The sequence below is a fragment of the Elgaria multicarinata genome, chromosome 10 (genome assembly GCF_023053635.1).
Source record: "Elgaria multicarinata webbii isolate HBS135686 ecotype San Diego chromosome 10, rElgMul1.1.pri, whole genome shotgun sequence".
Classification (NCBI taxonomy): domain Eukaryota; kingdom Metazoa; phylum Chordata; class Lepidosauria; order Squamata; family Anguidae; genus Elgaria; species Elgaria multicarinata.
The window spans coordinates 60841659-60862209 of record NC_086180.1 but is presented as its reverse complement, the minus strand read 5'-3'; the positions used below and the strand labels follow the sequence as shown (position 1 = coordinate 60862209).

The following is a 20551-nucleotide window of genomic DNA, read 5'->3' as shown; positions in this document are numbered from 1 at the left end:
TGCAGATTTGCTAAGTTCATGCATTTTCTCTGATGAGAATAGATAGTAGAAAAGGGGAGCTATTTCTTCATACAAAATTACTTTGTGCTTGCGATTAGGGAAATCCTTATGAAATGATTTCCATTAGATTTTTGTGATAAGATTGGTATGGTACTACTAAAAGCATCTTTTTAAAACAACAACAACCCATACTTGGCATCATTTGCATAGATTACAATTACAATTCACATCTCTTTAAAGTTTTACTAATATGAATGAATATTGCTTATACTCATAAATATACTCTACTTAAATGTTATATTGTCAAGATACGGTTAGCATACTCTAGAGAGGTGAGAAACAACATATTACAAGTTGGGACATGCACTAATTAACAGTGGATGGAGCAAGCAGGACAGAGGGAAGGAGATACTTCATTTAGCACTTTGCCATTAGCCACACTGCTTACAGGGTTTTGCTGGTGGATCCCTCTGGCAACTATCTCCATGATGGCCTCAGGTTCAAGGAATGAACAACATCTGAGCAGGCTGTCAAACCACCCAATGCCTAAGAAATGTCCCTTTCATGCCTCGCTGCCCCCATACTGATTGATGTCATGGTACTGGGCAGAAAATAGTGCTAATTACTGCTGTCCCACTGTCCAAAGGGCAGTCAAGACAGAAGAAGCCAGTTGTCAATGGACTCTGATACAAATTTTGGGTTACTTCCAAAAAGTGGCCAAGGAAAGTGTGAGTAATTTTCACACAGGCATCTTTTCTCCCATACTCTTTCAGATATTACAGAAGAAATGACAGAACCAACATTCTTGGGGGAAGAGGAATAAGGCTTAAAGGCGAGGATTCTTCGTCCCCATCAGTGGCAGCCCCGGTCTATATTGCCATGTGCTGCCAGCTGGGTCTAGGTTTTAGTTGCTTTGAAATCTAGATTTGAGGGAAGGAGTAAGCGTGAAAAAGACTTGATAAATTGTAAGGTTACTCAATTTTTATTTACTGTCTTACCATGTTTAACTTCATTGTGGTGATTGCCAATCTTGATTTATGCATGCAATCCTGCTCCGTTAAAATATTTGAGGGTAAGTTTCAATGGTATGTGTATTGTTCCCTAAGCATGAACATACTTAACTTTTACACCTAAAAGTGCACAAATTAGAACCTTGACAATAGATATTTGATAGGTTCATGATATATAGTTGTATAGTTGTGACCTTTCCTCCTGACGAATTTATTTTTTCACATAAAGTCCTCTTAGAAGAATCAAAGATGATTTCATAGTACCTTTCAATTTCAACTCACAAAAAATCCCACATGTTGTCTGGAGTAATATTTGATTCTGTAAGATTCTGTTTTTCTGATCTCTTGGGAACATTTTAGATAAATTTCAGGTTAATGTAATGTGTCTCTAAGGACCATTCACAATGCATGTTCTTGACAAGGAACATTGAAAATCTTCATCATGGGATTTTCAGGCAAATGTATTGTGTGAATGGTGAAACAAGGAAACAAGTGTCTAGTTCTTTTGTCTGCACCACCCACAGAATGTATTTGCATAGAAATTCTAGCATGGGAATTATTCTGACAGAGGAAAACTTTACATTGAAAATACTAACAAATTAACCCTTTCACGATGCTCAGTTTTAACTGCTCAATTCAATACTAATTATGTTAGTGTTTCTCAATTATACATGTTTCATCTGCATACAATTATATATTACATTACAGTAATTAGCTGTGATATAGTTCAGCAAGTCATAAGCCACATGCAATGCATGCTAACTGCATGCACCAGGCAAAATTCCATAGATGGAATCCACAATACAAAAAGAGTAGAAATTCTTCTATTCTACTTGTAGCTCAGCTGTATCTGTGATATGTGCTAAAAGGTTCTATATTAACTTGCACTGTTTGAAAATGGAATTGATACTAAAAAGTACTGTATCACCAATGGCAGAAATGTAACTGCTCTACAATCATAAGTTATTTCATGAATACATCTGTAGTTAAATTGTCTCTCTTGTCTGTCCCATCTTTCTCCTCCTACTCCAATTGTCGAAAACTGGAGCAAGGCTTGGTATGAAGCCTGACTTCTATAGTCTAGGACAGTGGTCTTCAACTGGTCCAGACTTGAGACTCACCTCAGACCCCCAACCTGCAACATGAGACCCACTTTCACAATTGCCCAACATGGCAGCAACAACTTTGCCACAACTCATCTGGACTGATCTCTTGACCCACTTTTGGGTGGCAACCAACTGGTTGAAGACCACTGTCCTAGACTATAGTAGTCAGGTTTCATACGAAGGCTTGCTCCTGTTTTCCACAGCCCTTTCACTCTTACCCAATTAATTTTCAAATACAGGGTCTGGCTGTACCCTCTTGAAGTCAATTTGAAGGGCCTACCAGACCTTTTCTCTCCTCAAGTCCCAACAATTGGCTATGACTTTGCCAAATGTTGACTCTAATATACTAGTACTCAACATTAAAGTTTATGATCTCACCATGAGTATTAAAACTCAAACTCAATGAGGAGTCAGGAAAGTGATGCGGTCTCTGTATATGAGATTTTAAAAAAATGAAGATCCATTGAGACAGCGCTTTCTTGTGCTCCCACAAAATGCTAATTTTTGAGAAAATAGAAATGGACCAAGTATTTCCACCCATAAAACAGGCTAGGTTTATCAGATTGCAAACCAGCAGTCCTGCACACCTCTCTGAACATTCTGCATCTGTGTAAGAACAAATTGCTGGCAGCTCCTTTCAGGTTCCTTCACCAGTCCTTTTACCCACACTGCTGTCATATCAACTGTAGGGTAAAACTGGAGTCCTGTTTGGAGAAAGAACAGGGCAGAAGACAGGGCATATCTACACCTAGGGAGGGAGGGGGGAGGATCTTGCAATATGCTGATTGCGAGATCCTCCCCCTGGATTCACAAGCAGCGCGCAATGTCCAGGGAGGAAGCCGGACGTCGCAGCCACTTTTTTTTAAAAAAAAAGCAGCGGGGGCAGTTGCGCAACAACAAGACCCCACTCCTTTGAGAAGTAAGATGGACATGGAGAGATGTAAGTGTGGCTCCATGCCCGTTTCTGGCGCCACACTTACTTGCAAGTAAGCAGGCCCCAGGCGGGACAGGCACCCACATCTCCAGCAGTCTTGGGACAGTCCCAGGACTGCGGAAAAATCAGGATAACTGGGGAAAATGGAGGGGTTGTCCCTGGTTGCCTCCAGGATCCTCTGTGTGTCCACCTAGGGACAACCCCAGGATAAAAGTCCCATGTAGACATGCCCACAGTGGTTGCATCCTTTCTTGCTGCCTCAGCACTTTACACATAAGAAGAAGCTCCAGGTTCCCATCTGGAAGTCTTAAAACCAGCTGTTTCTTCTTATCTACACTGAACAATATGGTTTCAATTTAATTTTGTGTGCTGTTTCTTGTACAGAATGCTTACATTATATAGATCAATACTTCATACAGTAAAAACTTTTAGATCAGAGTACATACAGCACTAGTAGGACTGTGGTATCCATAAAGCTGTAGACGCTGACATATAGCAGTAAGAGTGAAGAGTTGCATTTCAAAATGAAGCCAAGATAAAAAGAGAAAGGAGAAACAATAGGTTAACACATACAAGGCCTCTATTTTACATTGTAAGAAAGACAGTTTCCACATAAATATATAGTTACTTAGTTTTTAATAAAGGCTTAACATTATTTTAATATTAACAGGTTCTTGCTTTCTAAAAGAAGGCAATCAAATCATATTATTGTCTCTATAACAATAAAATTATGCAAGACTAAGAACAGTGTGGAGTTCTATCCACACTGAAAGCCACACAGGAACCAGGCTTCCATTAGGGCATAAGCATTTCTCTAGCAGATCCAGGACCTTTTCTTTTCTGGCTGGTTTTGGACTTGTGGAAATACAAGGAGGCCTTTCAAGCAGGGGAAGAGAGGTGTTTTTGCCTCTCGCAGCATGCCTCAAAGCCCTTATGGTATATGAGGGTCTAGTACAGGCTCTACTGTGCTCTGATCCCTACCACAACTGAAGGACAATCCAGTAAGAGAGATGTGTTGTTTACCTCCCTCTCACTGGCTCTGAAGGGCTCCCCACATCCTAGGATAGAAGCCAACAGATCTAGAGAAGGTACAAACACACTGCTTGCAGGATCAGTATCCTGTGCATTCATAAGTCTCTGATACAGTTGTGAATGTGTTTTATTACGTTTGTCTTGCTGGATCAAAGTCTAGGGAGCCATAATGTCTTTTGCAATCCATTCCAAAATGCTAGTGAAATAAATAAAACCATTCTGCTCTGTCATAACTAGTGGGGTGGAATTCAAATGGTTCTTCCCATCCTTATGTACTACATTAGGGCTACTTTTAAAAATGATGGGAAAAATTCTTTCCATTCACTACCACTTTGGCAAAGGGGTTAATGGTTGTGACCAAAGGTGTTTTTTGTTTTTTAAAATTAGAATCTTAAAGCTACAGAGCTATAGCCCTATAATACTAATTGCAATTCTGCTTTTGCTTACTACAGAACAGTAATGATTTATTCGTGTTAGAAGCTGTGTGTACAGAAACACCCTAATTTTTTTGATCAGCACATCCTTGCTTCTTCTCTAAAATTTCCTTTTCAGTTAAAGTTTTTGAAAGCAGTTTTACATTCATCAAAATAGAGGAATGCGTGTGATTATTACAATGAGCTAAGCAAAATTTTCTCATGTCAAATAATTGAGAATAGAAAAATGCAGGTTGCTTACCTGTAACTGTAGTTCTTCGAGTGGTCATCTATGCATTCACACATATGGGCTTTGCGCCTGCGCAGAGACCAGACCGGAACCTACTATAGCTGAGTGGAACGTTTTTGGCGGGAACCCCTCCCCCCACGCTACCGCGCATGTCCATGGGGTTCCCGCCCTTACCTCAGTTTACAGGAGTCCGACGTTGTGCCCCCATAAACATGAGTGTAAATAAGTAAAGTACATTCCACAATAAAACAGTGTCATTTATAAGTCTCACACCACCAAGTGGGGATGGTGGGTGGGTTGTGTGAATGCATAGATGACCACTCGAAGAACTACAGTTACAGGTAAGCAACCTGCATTTCTTCTTCGTGGTCTCTATGCATCACACATATGGGCGAGTAGCAAGCTGACATACCTTTGGAGGTGGGTTGGTGCATCATCTGAAGATCTCTGAAAGCACTGTCCTCCCAAATGAGCAGTCCTGCCTCGCACGGGTGTCCAAACTGTAGTGCTTGACAAACGTGGATGGAGTGGACCACGTTGCGGCTCTACAGACGTCTGCCAAGGGAACACCTCTGGTGAAGGCCACCGATGTTGAAACAGCTCTGGTGGAATGAGCCGTCACAGGTTTCACTAACTCTAATTTAGAAATAGAGTAGGCCAATTCTATTGTCTCCACTATCCAGCGTGATAGTCGTTGGCAGGAGACAGGGAGTCCCTTAGAAGGCTCACCATAACAAATAAACAGTTGCTTTGTTTTTCTAAATGTCTCTGTCCTGTCTGTATAAAAAGCAAGAGCCCTTCTCACATCGAGAGTATGCAAGGAAGACTCAAGAGGTGAAGTTGGATTAGGAAAGAAAGCAGGCAAAGTAATATGCTGAGACAGATGAAAAGTTGACACTACCTTAGGTAGGAAGGCTGGGTCTGTGCGTAGCACAACCTTGTCCTTATGAAAGATAGTGTATGGAACATCTATCCTAAGAGCTTTAAGCTCACTTGCCCGTCTTGCCGATGTAATGGCTACTAGAAAGACAGTCTTTAAAGTAAGTAGCCTAAGGTCTGTCGACGCCATGGGCTCAAAGGGCTTGCGTGTCAGTGCTTGCAGCACAACTGACAGGCTCCATGGCGGCACGATACTTTTCACAGTCGGTATCGTGTTCTTCAGACCTCTTAGAAATTTCTTCGTTGTTGGATGGGTAAAAGGTGTAAAACCATCCACACCCCGGTGAAAAGATGTAATCGCAGCAAGGTGAACCCTGATGGATGCGAGCTTAAGTCCCTGCTGGAAAAGTGTCAATAAATAATTAAGGATGAAGGGTAAGTGGCAAGATTCTGGTGTTTGATCTTGTACTGAAGCAAAGTTCCGAAATCTTTGCCACTTTGCTGCATAAGTTTTCCTAGTGGAAGGCTTTAGTGCTGCCAATATAATGTGATCCACAGTCAAAGTTCTAGTTGCAGAGGAGGAGTTGTTGTTATCCTCCATGCAGTCATCTTGAGGGTCGACAGATCTGCGTGTCGAACCCTGCCCTGGTGTCGAGACAGTAGCTTCGGTGTCGACGGGAGCCTGATGTAATCCCCTCTCGATAACCGAAGAGCGTGTGAGAACCACGTCTGTCGAGGCCACCACGGCGTGATCAGGATGCAATCGGAGTTGTCCATCTGGATCTTGGCTATCACTCTTGTCAACAGTGGAAAGGGAGGAAACATGTACAGGAGATTTCCTCTCCAAGTCCTGGTGAAAGCGTCTCCTAGAGAGCGCTTTCCTTTTCCTGCCCTGCTGCAAAACTTGGCGCAGGCTGCGTTGTCCTCGGTAGCGAAGACATCGACAACAGGGCGGCCCCAGTACCGAAAAAGGCTTTCCCGCACTTCGACGTCGAGCTCCCACTCGTGGTCGACATGGAAGGATCTGCTGAGAGAGTCCGCAAAGACGTTCTCCTTGCCGGCTACATGGATCGCCGTCAGGTAAGTCCTTCTCTTTATGCACCAGTTCCATATCCTGAGTGCAGACCGGTTCAGAGGGTGTGATCTTGTTCCACCCTGCCTGTTGATGTATGCCACCACGGTAGTATTGTCCGTCGCGATCAAGACATTCTTGCCCTCGATCAACTGTGCAAATGCTCTTATTGCATTTTCTACAGCCATGAGTTCGAGATGATTGATGTGCTGTTCTCTCTGGGCTCGAGGCCAACGACCTTGAGCAGTAAGGGAGTTGCAATGAGCTCCCCATCCTTCTAAAGATGCATCCGTCGTGATCGTTACCGAAGGCGCCTGTTGTTGGAATGGAACGCCTTCGAGAAGAGTCGACATCGAGAACCACCATTTCAGCGATGCCCTGACTTGCTTCGGTAACGAAAGGTAAGTTCGTCGAGCATTGAGCCTGAGATCGAAAGTCCTTAAGAACCAGGCCTGCAATACCCTCATTCTGAGTCTTGCAAACCTGATGACTGCCGTAGTGGCTGCCATCAGGCCTAATAGTCTCTGGACTGTCCAAGCCGATACCTTCCGGCGGCTCTCGGTGTCGATGGCTAACTGCTGCAAAGTGTTCGCCCTGGTTGAAGGTAAGTATGCTCTTCCGTCTCGAGAGGATAGGGTTACTCCTATGAAGTCCAACCTCTGCTGTGGGGTCAAAATGGACTTTTCGTGATTCACCCAAAGCCCCAACGAGTCCAATAGGTTGAGGGTGGTTAGTATGTCCGTTTGAAGCGTCTCGCTGTTGTCTGCTACTAGGAGCCAATCGTCCAGGTATGGATAAACGTAAATGCCTTTCTGCCTTAGGTGGGCGCACACCACCGCCATGACTTTGGTGAAGACCCTCGGCGCCGTGGCCAACCCGAACGGAAGAACGGTGAATTGGTACTGGGATGTACCGATCGAAAACCGAAGGTAAGCTTGATGCGACTTCCTGATGGAGATATGGAAGTACGCATCCTTCAGATCCACCACTGCGAACCAAACTCCTTTTTGTAGAAGCTGTAGAATTGAAGCAACCGTTGTCATACGGAACTTCCTCGGGGTGATGAACTTGTTCAGTTGTCTTAAGTCCATGATCGGTCGAAGACCTCCATCTTTCTTCGGGACCGTGAAGTAACGAGAGAAAAATCCCTGATTGAGTTCCTCTGCGGGTACGGGAGAGATGGCTCCCTTCGATAGCAAGGTCTGTACCTCGAGCAGCAGAGGAGGGGATGGAGCCGTTACTTCCACGCCGGAAAAAGGAGGAAGGGCATCGAACTCGATGGCATAGCCCGAGTTGATGATAGTGAGCACCCAGGAGTCTGTTGTTATTGACTCCCATAGATGGTAATGGGGTGCTAGGCGGTTCGCAAAAGGGGGTGGATCTGGGGCCGAAGAGTCAAACACGCTGCTTTTTAGAAAAGTCAGGTTGCCTCTTATCTTGTTGATATCGGCCCTGGTATGGCCTCTTCCTTTGCAACTGCTGCTGTTGCTGCCGAAGTTGAGGCTGGTACTGAGGCCGGTATTGCTGGTGCTGTTGCATTGGCGGTCTCATCCATCTCTTTGGCCTGTACTGCGGTGGAGGAGCAGTGAATCCCATCTTTTTAGCCGTTGTTCTGGCTTTGTAGATGGAATCCAGTGTTTCATCGGTGTTAGAGTGAAAAAGTCCCTCGCCATCGAATGGCATACTTTCTATCCTCCACTTGGTCTCATGGCTCAAATTAGCCGATCTGAGCCACGCGTGTCTCCTTAAAGATATTGCGCCCATCATGGACTTCGAGTGGCAGTCCACTTGGTGTCGAGCCGTGGATAACTGCTGCCTGGCGATGGCTGAAGCCTCATTTTGAAATACCCTCGCCAGTTCCTTCTTGTCCTCCGGGAGGTGTTCGCATAATGAACCCATCTTTTCCCATAGGAAAAGCTGGTACCTCGCCATCGTCGCTTCGTATGATGACGCTCTAATGCCTAAGGAAGAAGAGGAGTAAATCCTTCTGCCAGTCTGGTCTAATTTCCTCCCTTCCCTATCCACCGGTGCCGAATGTGCCTTTTGAGATTGTCCTTGGGCTGACTCAACCACTATGGAGTTAGGCTTTGGATGTTGAACCAAAAATTTTGCGCCTTCCTCCTGGACTCGATAAAGAGTCTCTAATCTTTTAGATGTAGCCTGAGTCACAGCAGGTGTCTTCCAAGACTCTTGAGCAGTTTGCTTCAATGCATGTGGAATGGGGATAGCCAGTCTTTGATTGGTAGTAGTTTGGAACACATCATAAATGGGATCCACAACCGATTCATCCGTTTGTTGGATATCTAGTCCCAATGCCTGTGACATCCTAAGCATATGGTCAGAGAACCTGACCATATCATCCGACGGAGAGGAAGGGTCGTTATCGTGGACCTCATCCTCCGGCGAGGGCATCGTTGGAGTTGCAGACACCCTCGATTCCGAGTCTGACGGGTAGTCTTGCTCAGGAGAAGACATCGTAACCACTTGCAACTGAAGTTGGTCTGTTGGTACCGTGGGAACTGCCTCGGTCGATGCCGAAGGTTGCATACGGTGTCGAGGAGTAGACACCCTCGATGCCTGATGGTCAGGCGATGCAGGTGGTAATCGGCACATCCTTGTTACAGGTGGCGGTTGGGCGTAGTAGCCTTCCCGGGGACTCTCTCGATCCGGAAGGTAGTGTTGGGGACGGTATCGCTCCCATTCGTAGTCTTCGTATCCCAAGTGAGGATCGGAGTATCTGGAAGCTCCATCCCATTCACGGCGAGATGTAAGTCTTGGCGACGGTTGTATTGGGATTAATCCCTGCAACGTCTGAGGTCTTGTAGGCTGTTGGAAAGAGGCCGCTGACGCAGAATCTCTTATTTCGCCCTCCGAAAGGCTGAGCGAGCGCGTCGGTACCGTGGCCATCGGCACCGACTGAGATCTCGATGCCGAGGGAGGCCTCGACATCGAAGCGATCGGAGCAATGGGAGGAGTAGAATGACTCCTAACCGCCTCAGGCGCTCGAGGAGACGCTAGGGTGGATCTCTCAGCGTCCCTCTTTTTCTTCTTCTTCTTCTTCTTCTCCAGCTCAGAAGAAGGCTTAGGAGTTCTGGCTTTCTTTGAAATCTTCTTTGCCATAGAACTCGTCAAAGACCGGCCAGGTGTGAGGGGTATCTGTGCCCTATGAACTCTGGCTTGCACCTCAGTGCTGCGGTCTGCTGGTTTGTCGGTAACGGACTTACGAATTGCCGTTTTTTCAGTAACGGACTTACCAACTGCCGTTTTTTCCATACTGGGAGCCTCAGTAGCCTTGAGAGCTTTTTCCCACAATATAGAGCGAAGTCTGTCGGCTCTATGCTTCCTAGTTTGTTTTGTAAACGACATACAGTGGTGGCAGGCTTCCACCACGTGTCCTTCTCCCAAACAAACGAGACAAAGGGAGTGCCCGTCCGTCGGAGGAAGTTTCGCTCCACACCGTACACACTTCCTAAACGGGGCTTTCGCTGCCATACGGGCCTCAGGCGACCGAAGTCGCTGAGAGAAAACTATCTACAATTAAATTTTTTTTTTTTTTTTTTATAGATAAGAAAGAAGTAAGAAGAATTAGGAAAGATTGAAGAATGAACAGGTTTAAAGAAAGATTAAGTAAGTTAACTAGAAGAACGCTAGAGGTTCGGTTAGCTGGTCTATGCACAACGGCGGACGACGAAGAACTGAGGTAAGGGCGGGAACCCCATGGACATGCGCGGTAGCGTGGGGGGAGGGGTTCCCGCCAAAAACGTTCCACTCAGCTATAGTAGGTTCCGGTCTGGTCTCTGCGCAGGCGCAAAGCCCATATGTGTGATGCATAGAGACCACGAAGAAGAACCAAAAACTACAAACATTTTCACTCAAGTTTCTTTCATTGATATCTACCAGCATAGAACGTTTCTCTTCATCTCCTCTTCTTTCTTTCTTTTCATTTTTCTTTCTAAAGATATCTTGCAGCTGCAAAAAAATAAAAAATAAAAATAAAATCCAATGGTTTCATCTGTAGTTGTTCCTCTTTATTAGGTTGTTTAAAGACAAAGACTTTAAGACTACCATATACTAGTGTGTGAAAGCACTATCTAACAAAGTTGTAAGCAATGAGGCTTAGCTACAACTAATGTTTGTTGGATTGTATCTTTAATATTTAACATATTTTTAACACAGTGGAGTTTTATACACATTTTCTTTGTTCTAAGCTCTCCTGTGGATAAAAGCACATGCATTGTTATAATGTATGCAGCAAGTATAGGACAGGCAGACATTCTTTCCAAGAAGCGCTCTTTCCCTTACACTCACCACAGAAACCAAACCATGAAGACTAGATCAGCTGTATAAAGCAGCAGGGAATTAGACTAATTTGATCTATAGCTCCCCACACAACTTGACTGATAAGCACCAGTTCTCCAATAGTAAAGATTTCTGGATGTGCCATAGCCTTGTTGATCCAGCAAATCTATTTCACATTGTGCTTCTATGAACAGATATCGAGCTACAGGGCCAATTCAAGTAGACAGAAAAAAATATTGGTCCTCTTGGGAGCTGTACCACTTCAGAATGGAGAATGAGGTTTCATGTTTGTTCCCCTCATAAAAATTTCACACATATAGAAAGATATTGCCGCAGGGAGAAGGATTGAAGCCTAGACTTCTTGGCATCTTAGCTTTCCAACTGCAGATAATTCTTGATGAGGAAGCCTTCAATCATGCAAGCCTTCCTCCCTCCATTCTGAAGCTGCATAGTCTCAGGGGACTGTACCATATATTCTTTCTGAAGATTTGAAGTAGCTCAAATTTGAGTAAAACTAAAAAGGTTAAGCCAGTCCATCAAGGAATGGTAAGGAGAGGGTGGGTAATTGAAAAAGCAAAAAAGATTTTTTTAAAAAAACAACAACCCTCCATGCTTTGATTTCCCTTACACCAGGTACAGGGAGGAAGATCTTGTTGCACTCATCAATAAAGCTCATTTGATCTTCTGGAAATGAATCTTTTGTGTAGAACTAGTGCTACAGGATACCAAAGAGTACATGAATTAATCTGAGAGCACTTTTCATAGGAACATTGTCTGAAACAAAATAATGGGATTGACTGTTGAAAGCAGAAAGGACAAAACAACATCTCTTGTGTCAAGGGAACAAAATCCCTCTGTTCTCTGACCTCAAACCTATGACATAAGCAAACAGGCTTTTTTAAAAAAGTCTGTAAAGCATTTGATGACTTAATTTGGATAATTTTTGATGTTGTGTTGTATACAGGAAAAACTGGGTATTATAAGCTCTTCCTTGTCACGTTTCACATTCTCGGTGCAATGAGACATAGTGAGAATCAACATAAAAGGCAGTACCATTGTCTTGATTATACTGGTGTTATTTATATGAGGGCTCACTTTGAATTAAATTTATAGTCCTTAAACTCATATTCCAAGTTAAGATTCCAGATTTAAAACGGATTTTGACCATTTGTATTAAAAAATATTTTATACTGGCATTTTCTGGAGACAGATAGCATTGCATTGAATATCCGCCTGGATCTGTGTGGGCAGCAGACACCCCATATTTGGCCATCATGGGCCCAGGTGGACCTGACCGGCACTAGGAGGGGCCCATGTCGGTGTGTTCTCAAGCCTTTGAGAGCACTCGGACGCGGGTCTGCCCTGTCTTCCAGGTTGCAGTGCACCCTTTGTGTTAATGGCGGCCATTAATGCCATTAGAGTGGTGGGAGAAAATATGCAATTTCCCCAGCCTTGGGGAAATCACGTGTTTCTCTCTTCTCCTACTGCACCAATCAGGGCCTTAAAGGCCCTCTTAACACAAGGCAGACCTGCATTAAGACGACCTTTAAGGCCTCGATTGGCATGGACAGCGGGGACAGGATGGGAAAGAGTACTTTCCAGGGCCCTCTGAAAGTGCACAAATCCCATGGTTATGAAGTGCAGCCTCCCGAGCGCTCGGCAAAGGCTTGCACAGCCCAGTTCCTTGAAGCAGGGCTGTACCAGCAGGGCTCAGTGAGCTTGCGGGATGGGCTCTGCCTGAGCTCTCCAAACGCTAGAGACAGATGGGGTGCTTTCAGACAGAAGGCTCATAGTAATACCAATGAGAAACTTTGTGCAGCTATTCTGCCTTTTTTCTCTTTAACAGATGCTGTGGTAAGGAAAAGATGGAAGAAGCAGTGGGAAAACAGAGATAGTTTGCAAGTGGAAGCCAATATCATCTGGACACTCCTGTAAAATCATATTAATGAAGCAGAGTAATGGCCCAAGAAAAGCATTGTTCGGAAGAAACCATAGTACTGTGGTCCTTGATCTATAAGGTTAGCCACAACTCACATGTCTAATACAAAATTTCTTAAAATATCAGTTAAAATAAATTGTGCAGCTATTATTTCTTCTCCCCGTTAACAGATTTTTTGTGGAGAGGAAAAAAAGATGGAAGAAGTGGTAGAAAAACACAGGAGGGTTGCAAGGTGAAGACCACATTCGGAGCTCCCATAAAGTTCTGTGAATGAGGTAGGGCAATTGCATGGAAGCACCCAGTCACCATAAAGGTGAAAAAGGTGTTTCATTTGAGGTCATTATTATCATACTATCCTTCGAGTAGCCTAGTCTTATGAAGCAGCAGCACAACCTTACTTCTCCATTACTGATTTTCAAATAGCCACACAGCTGGTCCATGATCAACAAGACTGGGGTGACCATATGAAAAGGAGGACAGGGCTCCTGTATCTTTAATAGTTGTATAAAAAAGGGAATTTCAGCAGATGGCATTTATATGCATGCAGCACCTGGTGAAATTGCCTCTTCATTACAACAGTTAAAGTTGCAGGAGACTTGCCCTCTTGACCAGATACAAAAGAGGGGAGCGCAACTGCAGCTTTAACTGTTGTGATGAAGAAGCTATTTCACCAGGTGCTGCATGCATACAAATGACACTTGCTGAAATTCCCTTTTCTGTACAATTGAGAAAGATACAAGAGCCATGTCCTCCTTTTCATTTGGTCACCCTAACAAAGACCCCCTGCTTCATGTCATCGAACAGTGAGACAACTATCAGTGATTGAAGCTTCATCGTCAGTGTCATGTCAGTATGAAGCTTATTCTAGTTACCCAGTGAACCATGGGATAAATCTTTCATTCTCATTTCTCTCTTGCTACCTTCTCACTTGACTTTCTCTCCCTTGGTGTCTCTTTTTTCACTTACTTTTTCATCTCTCTCTCTGTGCACTTCACCATTTCCCTAATGCATGTGTTGTTTGCTTTACCAACATGACCACAAGAGGGTACATGCATGTGGTTGCTAGGTAACCAGCTCTATGGTTCCTTATTTCCCCCCTTTCATAGGATGGAGCCATTGTAGCTAGGGTAGCCAGCTAGAAAATAATACAGTTATACATGATTTGGTGGTGGGATACAGAGGCCTGTTTAGACAGTCTAGTCCACTTTAGAATTTCACAGCTTTTTCTTGAATGGTTCTGTGTTAAGGAAGAAAGGGGAACAACACACTGAACAGAAACTGGTAAAAGGATAATATATAATATACCTACCACCAAGAATTCTTTTTTATCCACCATCTCATTTCCATCTGTATCAAACATGTTGAAAGCTATTCTAAAACCAGCATGTGGTTCTGCCAAGAAATAAAAGGATATATATATATATATATATATATAGAGAGAGAGAGAGAGAGAGAGAGAGAGAGAGAAAGGCAAATACAAGTTTAAAGGTTACATACCAACACCAAGGGCCGAATTAGCAATGGTAGTGGCAGTTCTGTGTGTTTAAACACAACACTACCCAACTCACAGAGAGTGTGGTGACTGGACTGATTTTTTAAAACATTTTTTTTAGCAGCAACAACACTTCCTATACCAACTGCTTATCTCCCTGCAGTCTCTCTCTCCAACCAATTTTCTCCTCAGCAAACTTTAGTTACCAGCTGAGACTTCAACTGGATCAAAAGTACTTGTAGTGAGAGGCTGCAGTGAGGCCTTATTTCACCTTACTTGTATAGCGCTTTTGCTGTTAAAATCAGTGTGTCATTCCACCCCCCACCCCCCTGCCTTCAAGATTGGGACAGTGTTTAAACATACAGAACTGCGGCTATCATATCTAATTTGATCCTGATTGGCATAATACATTATAAAGGACCAGATCCAAGAAGCAGGGCAAGAGGACCCCAACATTAGTCTGTAGTTGGGACCTGGATCCCCACATCTAAAACCAACACTCTAATCACTATACTGCACACCAACTCAGTGGTTTTCATAAGTTCCTACAATACTATTTCATGACAGGTCTCCTGGCTGGGGAACAGAAGACGTGGGATTTTTGAGTCTCCAGAGCAGATGTGCCAGGAACATCTGCAATAACAGGCAGCTTCAGAAAGCAGTCCTACATCTTTGCAATTGGGAAGAAAGAGGGGTATAACCAGGGCAGTTTTATTCACATTTACACTCACAGTGCAATTTATCCTCAAATCAGCAACAAGGGGGGAGGGGAGGGGGCAGATGGCTTTCTCTCTCAGAACCTGTATTTGCCCAAGGAACTGACCTGGCTGTCTGAGCTGCTTTTACCGCTCAGGCAGCCTGGAATTCCTGTCTATGGTGAAGCCCTGTGGCTGATCATACATTTGGGATAAGCATAACTCTCATTTCCAGAAGTTGCTCAAAATCTACCAGGTGGTCCCAACTCTGCCTACCATGCCTCAAAATATAGGTGCCTCCCCAGACCTGGGAAAAGGCTGAGCCATGTGTTGTCTTCCACAAGATGACTGATACAAGTCTTCATGAAAAGCAAGTGGTAGGATATATCTAAATATGTGAAATTAATTTTTCTCGGAGAACTTACTTGTTAAGATACATAATAGGAACAGATATTCTGTGTAAGAAATCACACCTGAAAAAAGCAGGTCAACAAATCAGCAATCTGTGCTCCAGTCAAACATTAATAAACAATAATTGAATCAATACTATAATTACTTTTTATTTGTTTTAATTACATTGTTTTATCCAGCCTTTCCTCTGAGAAGCCGAGCATTGCTTACAACATTCTCCCCACAGTCATTTTGTCCTCACAATAACCCTATGAGGTAGAATAGGCTGAGTGTGTGTGACTAACCTGTGGTCAGCCAGTGATCTCTATAGTCTATACTACACTCATACAGGTCATTTATTTACCTATTATAAAAAGGGATACAAGCTGAGCATCAGACCATTGATCAATAGCCTCAGAGTGCATAACTGTCCCCTTCCATGTGCATGGCAGGTCTACTGACATACTGGAACACCTATGTTCACCTTTCTATCAAGGTGAACGGGTCATGGTAGAGATAAAATTATTTAGTTAATAAACTGCAGGTTTGAATGGCTAATAGTGTGATCTTATTTACATTGGGGAAATCTTGTCATTGGATTTTTTTCTTGATTAAGGGTGCAATCCTATGCATGTTTAGACAGAAAGAAGTCCTACAACTTTCCGTATTTCCTAGCCAGCCATGGTGCAGGGGGCAACTAAGATTGTAGTGCCTGAATTTGCTTTCCTTTCCCCCCTCCTCCTCCCTCCCAATCCCCTTTCCTTTTGTGTCATATCTTTTAGATTGTAAGCCTGTGGGCAGGGACTGTCAAGAAATACTTTTGTAAGCCGCCGTGAGAGCCTTCTTTGGCTGAATGGTGGCATAAAAATGCTTTAATAAATAAATACTCCAGGCCCCTACAAGTGAACTGCAGAAGCCTACAACTGTATTAGAAATCTATCTTCCTTTGCCTTCCCCATATGATAACCTCCACAAATATGAGGAAATTAAACTTGCACAGCTAATCCTATTTGCCCACTAAAGACATCTCAGTTCCAGGATTTTAATTTTTCATTCAATATCTCAGCCATTTAACATTAATCTTCTTCCCACACGATTGAATCTTATCGGATCTTATTGTTCCTTGTGCCACAACCAGTAATATTAATTCTCCTTTAAACCATATATCTCCAAACGGTGGGGTTTCCTTTGGCTAGAGAGGACTGCCAAGATACAAGGACGAAAGATTTTTTTGTGCCGACCATGAGTTAAACCCATATACTTTTATTTTAAAATTTGTCCTTTAATGCTACTTTCTTTATTGTAGAACAAAGGAAGGACAAGTAACTCTCATGAATTATGCCAAGGATGCAAGAAAACAGCTATCTAGAAAATCTTGAGCACATTCCCGCCTTTTGATCTGTACTAGGATACTGCATCCTAGCAACAGATAGTTCTGGATGACTGATCTCAGTATTCTGGGAGATAGACTGTGGAAGGGCTGCAACAAAGCAAGTCCAGCATTAAAATCTGTGTAGATTTTACAGGTGAATCAGCTGAAGGCAGAGCTATCAGTTTAGGGGCAAGTTCTTGTGGTGACAGTATATTTTGCACAAAAGACTAAGCAATTTAACCTTTAAGGGAAATATTATGCTTGGTTTTCCAAAATCAAAATATTAACTTAAAGTAACTGTATCAGTCGGGATCCCTTTTGTTTATGAGAACCAGAATACATGTCTAATCATATTCCTAAGCTTTACTCTAACAGTGTGAGTGTTGAATAAGAACGTATTGCAGGGCATCCTTTGGTTTTTATGCTAAAGGGTCTTCAAAGCCTAGTGGAGCTTTGCTGCATAATTTCCCAGATCTAACCATGATTAAGAGATTAGGAGCAACTTACAGCTTTGTGGGCTCCCCTCTTGCATGTGTTTTCTCCTTTGATTTCCCATAGTTAACTTTGGTGCAGAATCATGTGAGCAGTGATATTGATGCTTAATTAGCTTGAAGTAGAAGCTTTTAATAATGGATGCAAACTCTGGTTTGAAACTAACCATGGTTAGCATTAGCAACCAGCACAGACATAACACTGCACCATAATTAACTCTAAGAAGGGAAGGGAGAGGGAATTCACACACAATATGGCCTGTAGTATGCTCCAAATATTCCATAGTGAGGTCATTGGGAATATTATATCTGAACTAGGCCTAAAACAGACTAAAAAGTAGGAAATACTTATGTATAAAGAATGTGATTTCAATCTACACTCCAACTTTGTGGGCACTCCATCACAGGAGGGCTGCTTTGAGGGCTCTCTCAAAGGGCCAAAAGGAGAGATAAAATGTAATACATGCATACACCTATATGCACAGAGTCCTCCCAATGATGGAAGTCTGAGGGAATATAGTTAATCAAATTAGAATGAGATCATATTTTGAGGAAAATAGTTATAAACATCATTGTAGAGGCGTTTCTTGGCATTATGACCATCATGCAAACTCAAATCCCATTACTGTCTCATACCATACATGAATGGCAGTTTTACCAAATAGTGATAAAGCACTTTTGCCCTGTTTTGACAGGGGAAGAAACTGGAGGTGCAGAATACTGTACATCATAAGGAATGATGTTGGGCTGATCACCTTCTGTAGTGGTGGCTGTTTGGGACATGTGGAGGATCACTATTGTACCATTTTAAATCTCTGTGCAGGTGTGCCTTTCAAGACATTGATCAGAAAAAGGATCTTTGGTTGTATCAATCCCAAATTAACATACTCAGTCACTTTTAAATTGCAGACATGTTATTAAGCTCTCTTTTGCAAGCAACTGTCAATTACAAAGACTGTAAATGAGCAGTATATATACTCTAAGAACTTTTATGAACGAATTTTACTTTAAATTATTACTTCAGCCATGATTATGATCAAATAACAAAGACACTAAAGGAAAATTGGATGTTTCCTATTACATATTCCTTCAGAAGAGAATTAGCTAAACTTAGCATTCAGTGAAAAGTAAGAGCAATACTAGCTCAAAATCAAAAGAATTTATAGTGAAGACATTCTGAAAAGCAAATATCTTTCAATACCTTTCTCTTGGAGATTACGAAATAGTTTTGATGACCCTTTCCAAACTGGTGGAGTTTCTACCAGTATCTGATTCAAATCCTAAAAACAATACATTGAAAATAAATAGAATACATTGATAATAATAATAATAATAATAATAATAATAATAATAATAATAATAATTTTATTTATTTATTACCCGCCTCTCCCTCTGGATCGAGGCAGGGTACAACAGAAATACGAAATACCATAAAATACATATAATTATTTAAAAACATATAAGAGACTCAATGAAGCTGCAATCCTATACCCTCTTAACTGGAAGTAAGTACCATTAAATTCAAGGTGACTTATTTCTGAGTACATATGTATAGGATTTCACTGTAAGGGAGATAAGCGTAGGGCACCTGTGACAAGAGCCTGATTAAGGTCCACAGTACAAGATACTGGAAGGTCTAAGTTACAGTAACCTGCAAACACCTCGCAAAACCAAATGATCAAATCCATGACAAATAGTAAAATATACAAGGTAAGACCTCACTCATTCACAGCAACCCTTTAAGATAGGGCAATATTAATATCTCCATAAGCTGAAACAGAAAGGGTGCAGCTTATTTAAGGGATCTGAGCTATCCTCTAGCTTATAACCCATGACTCTTAACCATTACACCAGTTCACCCAGTACTAAATATCCTACTGTTGATCTTTTTACACATATCAATTATGTATAGAGTTCAAGCAAGAGGAAGCATTTCAGATGCTTTAAAAAAAATCATACAATCCTTTTCAGATGTAAAGGATTTGCAAGTGCAGAGTCCACAAATCATATAACATTGAGCCTGGAAGGGAACTGAATCTCACCTGTTTTGAAAGGGATTTCCATTGTTTTTTCCCTAAAATGAATAAAAATATAATTACTTAAACAAATATTTAATCACATGCTCCTATAGGCTGCTAGCATGATCAATATCCATTTTATCCCTATAATCTCAATACACAAGCCAACTAGGCTTAATAAGATGTTTTCACTAACGTAATTTAAATCTTGGAAATTGAATGCTCCTCATGTAGATCTTACCTAGATGTGGTGGGGATGTCAGATAATCTATTATTGGACATACATTGTAACTATTAAATCAGACATAGTTTAAGCCCAATGTTAATCTTATTTAACAGAAGCCATTTCAAATTGTTGTGAAATCATTCATAATGAACTTTTTTTTTTTTTTTGGCAAAGATTGTACATGCCCAGAATATGAAAAAAAAAATGCAACCCCCATTAAAATGGAATGGTTACTTTAAAAAGGGAGTGGTTATTGAAATTTATTAAATTAGCTAAGGTGGATAAGTTAATTAATGCAATACATAGAGGGAATGGTACTCAATTAAAAATATTGCTGAAAAGCCAGCATGTTTATATAATATTGGAATATATAAGGTGGACATATAAAGCTTCATGGGAATTTACTTTTAAAGGTGAATTAATCGTATTTTTCTTTTCTTTTGTATAGTTCTGCTTTTGTCCTATAAAAGTTAACTTTTGAATATTGGGAAAAAATACACAAGCCAAGTAGATAATTTTCGATGTAAACAAATTTAGGCTTTAATCCCATGTTCGTTTATGCGGGTAGTCAGTGGGATTGCCTTCCAAGTAAACATGCATAATGTAGGGCACAATTGACACCTAATGGGTCAAGCAACTTGATCTTAAACGCACACATATGTCTCTGCAAGCAGCAAGCAGGCTAATCTGCATAACTCTCTATTCAAGGAGAGGGGCCAAGAAGGGGCAATGATTGAAGTGACAGCTGAAGAGTTCTTCTGAGAGCTCAGATTATGAGCTTTATCACACCAGTGTTATACTGTGCAATCACTGTGAATTGCGTGCAAAGGACTCCAATGTTTTCCATTTTATAATCTGGTTTAATTGTAACGTACTCCCATTCATCCTGCTTTAACTGCGCTTCTTAACCAAAAGAAGTGCAATATTTTGCTT

General features: G+C 42.1%; 1 protein-coding gene across 3 annotated transcripts in view; it reads right to left on the bottom strand.

Annotated features, from left to right (window-relative positions):
- Positions 1-20551, bottom strand: part of MICU3 (mitochondrial calcium uptake family member 3) — a 58766-nt gene that overhangs the window by 23001 nt on the left and 15214 nt on the right. For 2 of the 3 annotated variants that reach the window (XM_063135078.1, XM_063135080.1), the window contains exons 3-8: positions 19417-19448; positions 18576-18654; positions 15547-15594; positions 14244-14326; positions 10594-10665; positions 3497-3535 (exon numbers count right to left, since the gene is read on the bottom strand). In XM_063135078.1, the coding sequence (XP_062991148.1) occupies positions 3497-3535; positions 10594-10665; positions 14244-14326; positions 15547-15594; positions 18576-18654; positions 19417-19448 (353 nt within the window). The remainder of the gene's footprint in view (positions 1-3496; positions 3536-10593; positions 10666-14243; positions 14327-15546; positions 15595-18575; positions 18655-19416; positions 19449-20551) is intronic. The other variant, XM_063135079.1, reaches the window with a different exon arrangement.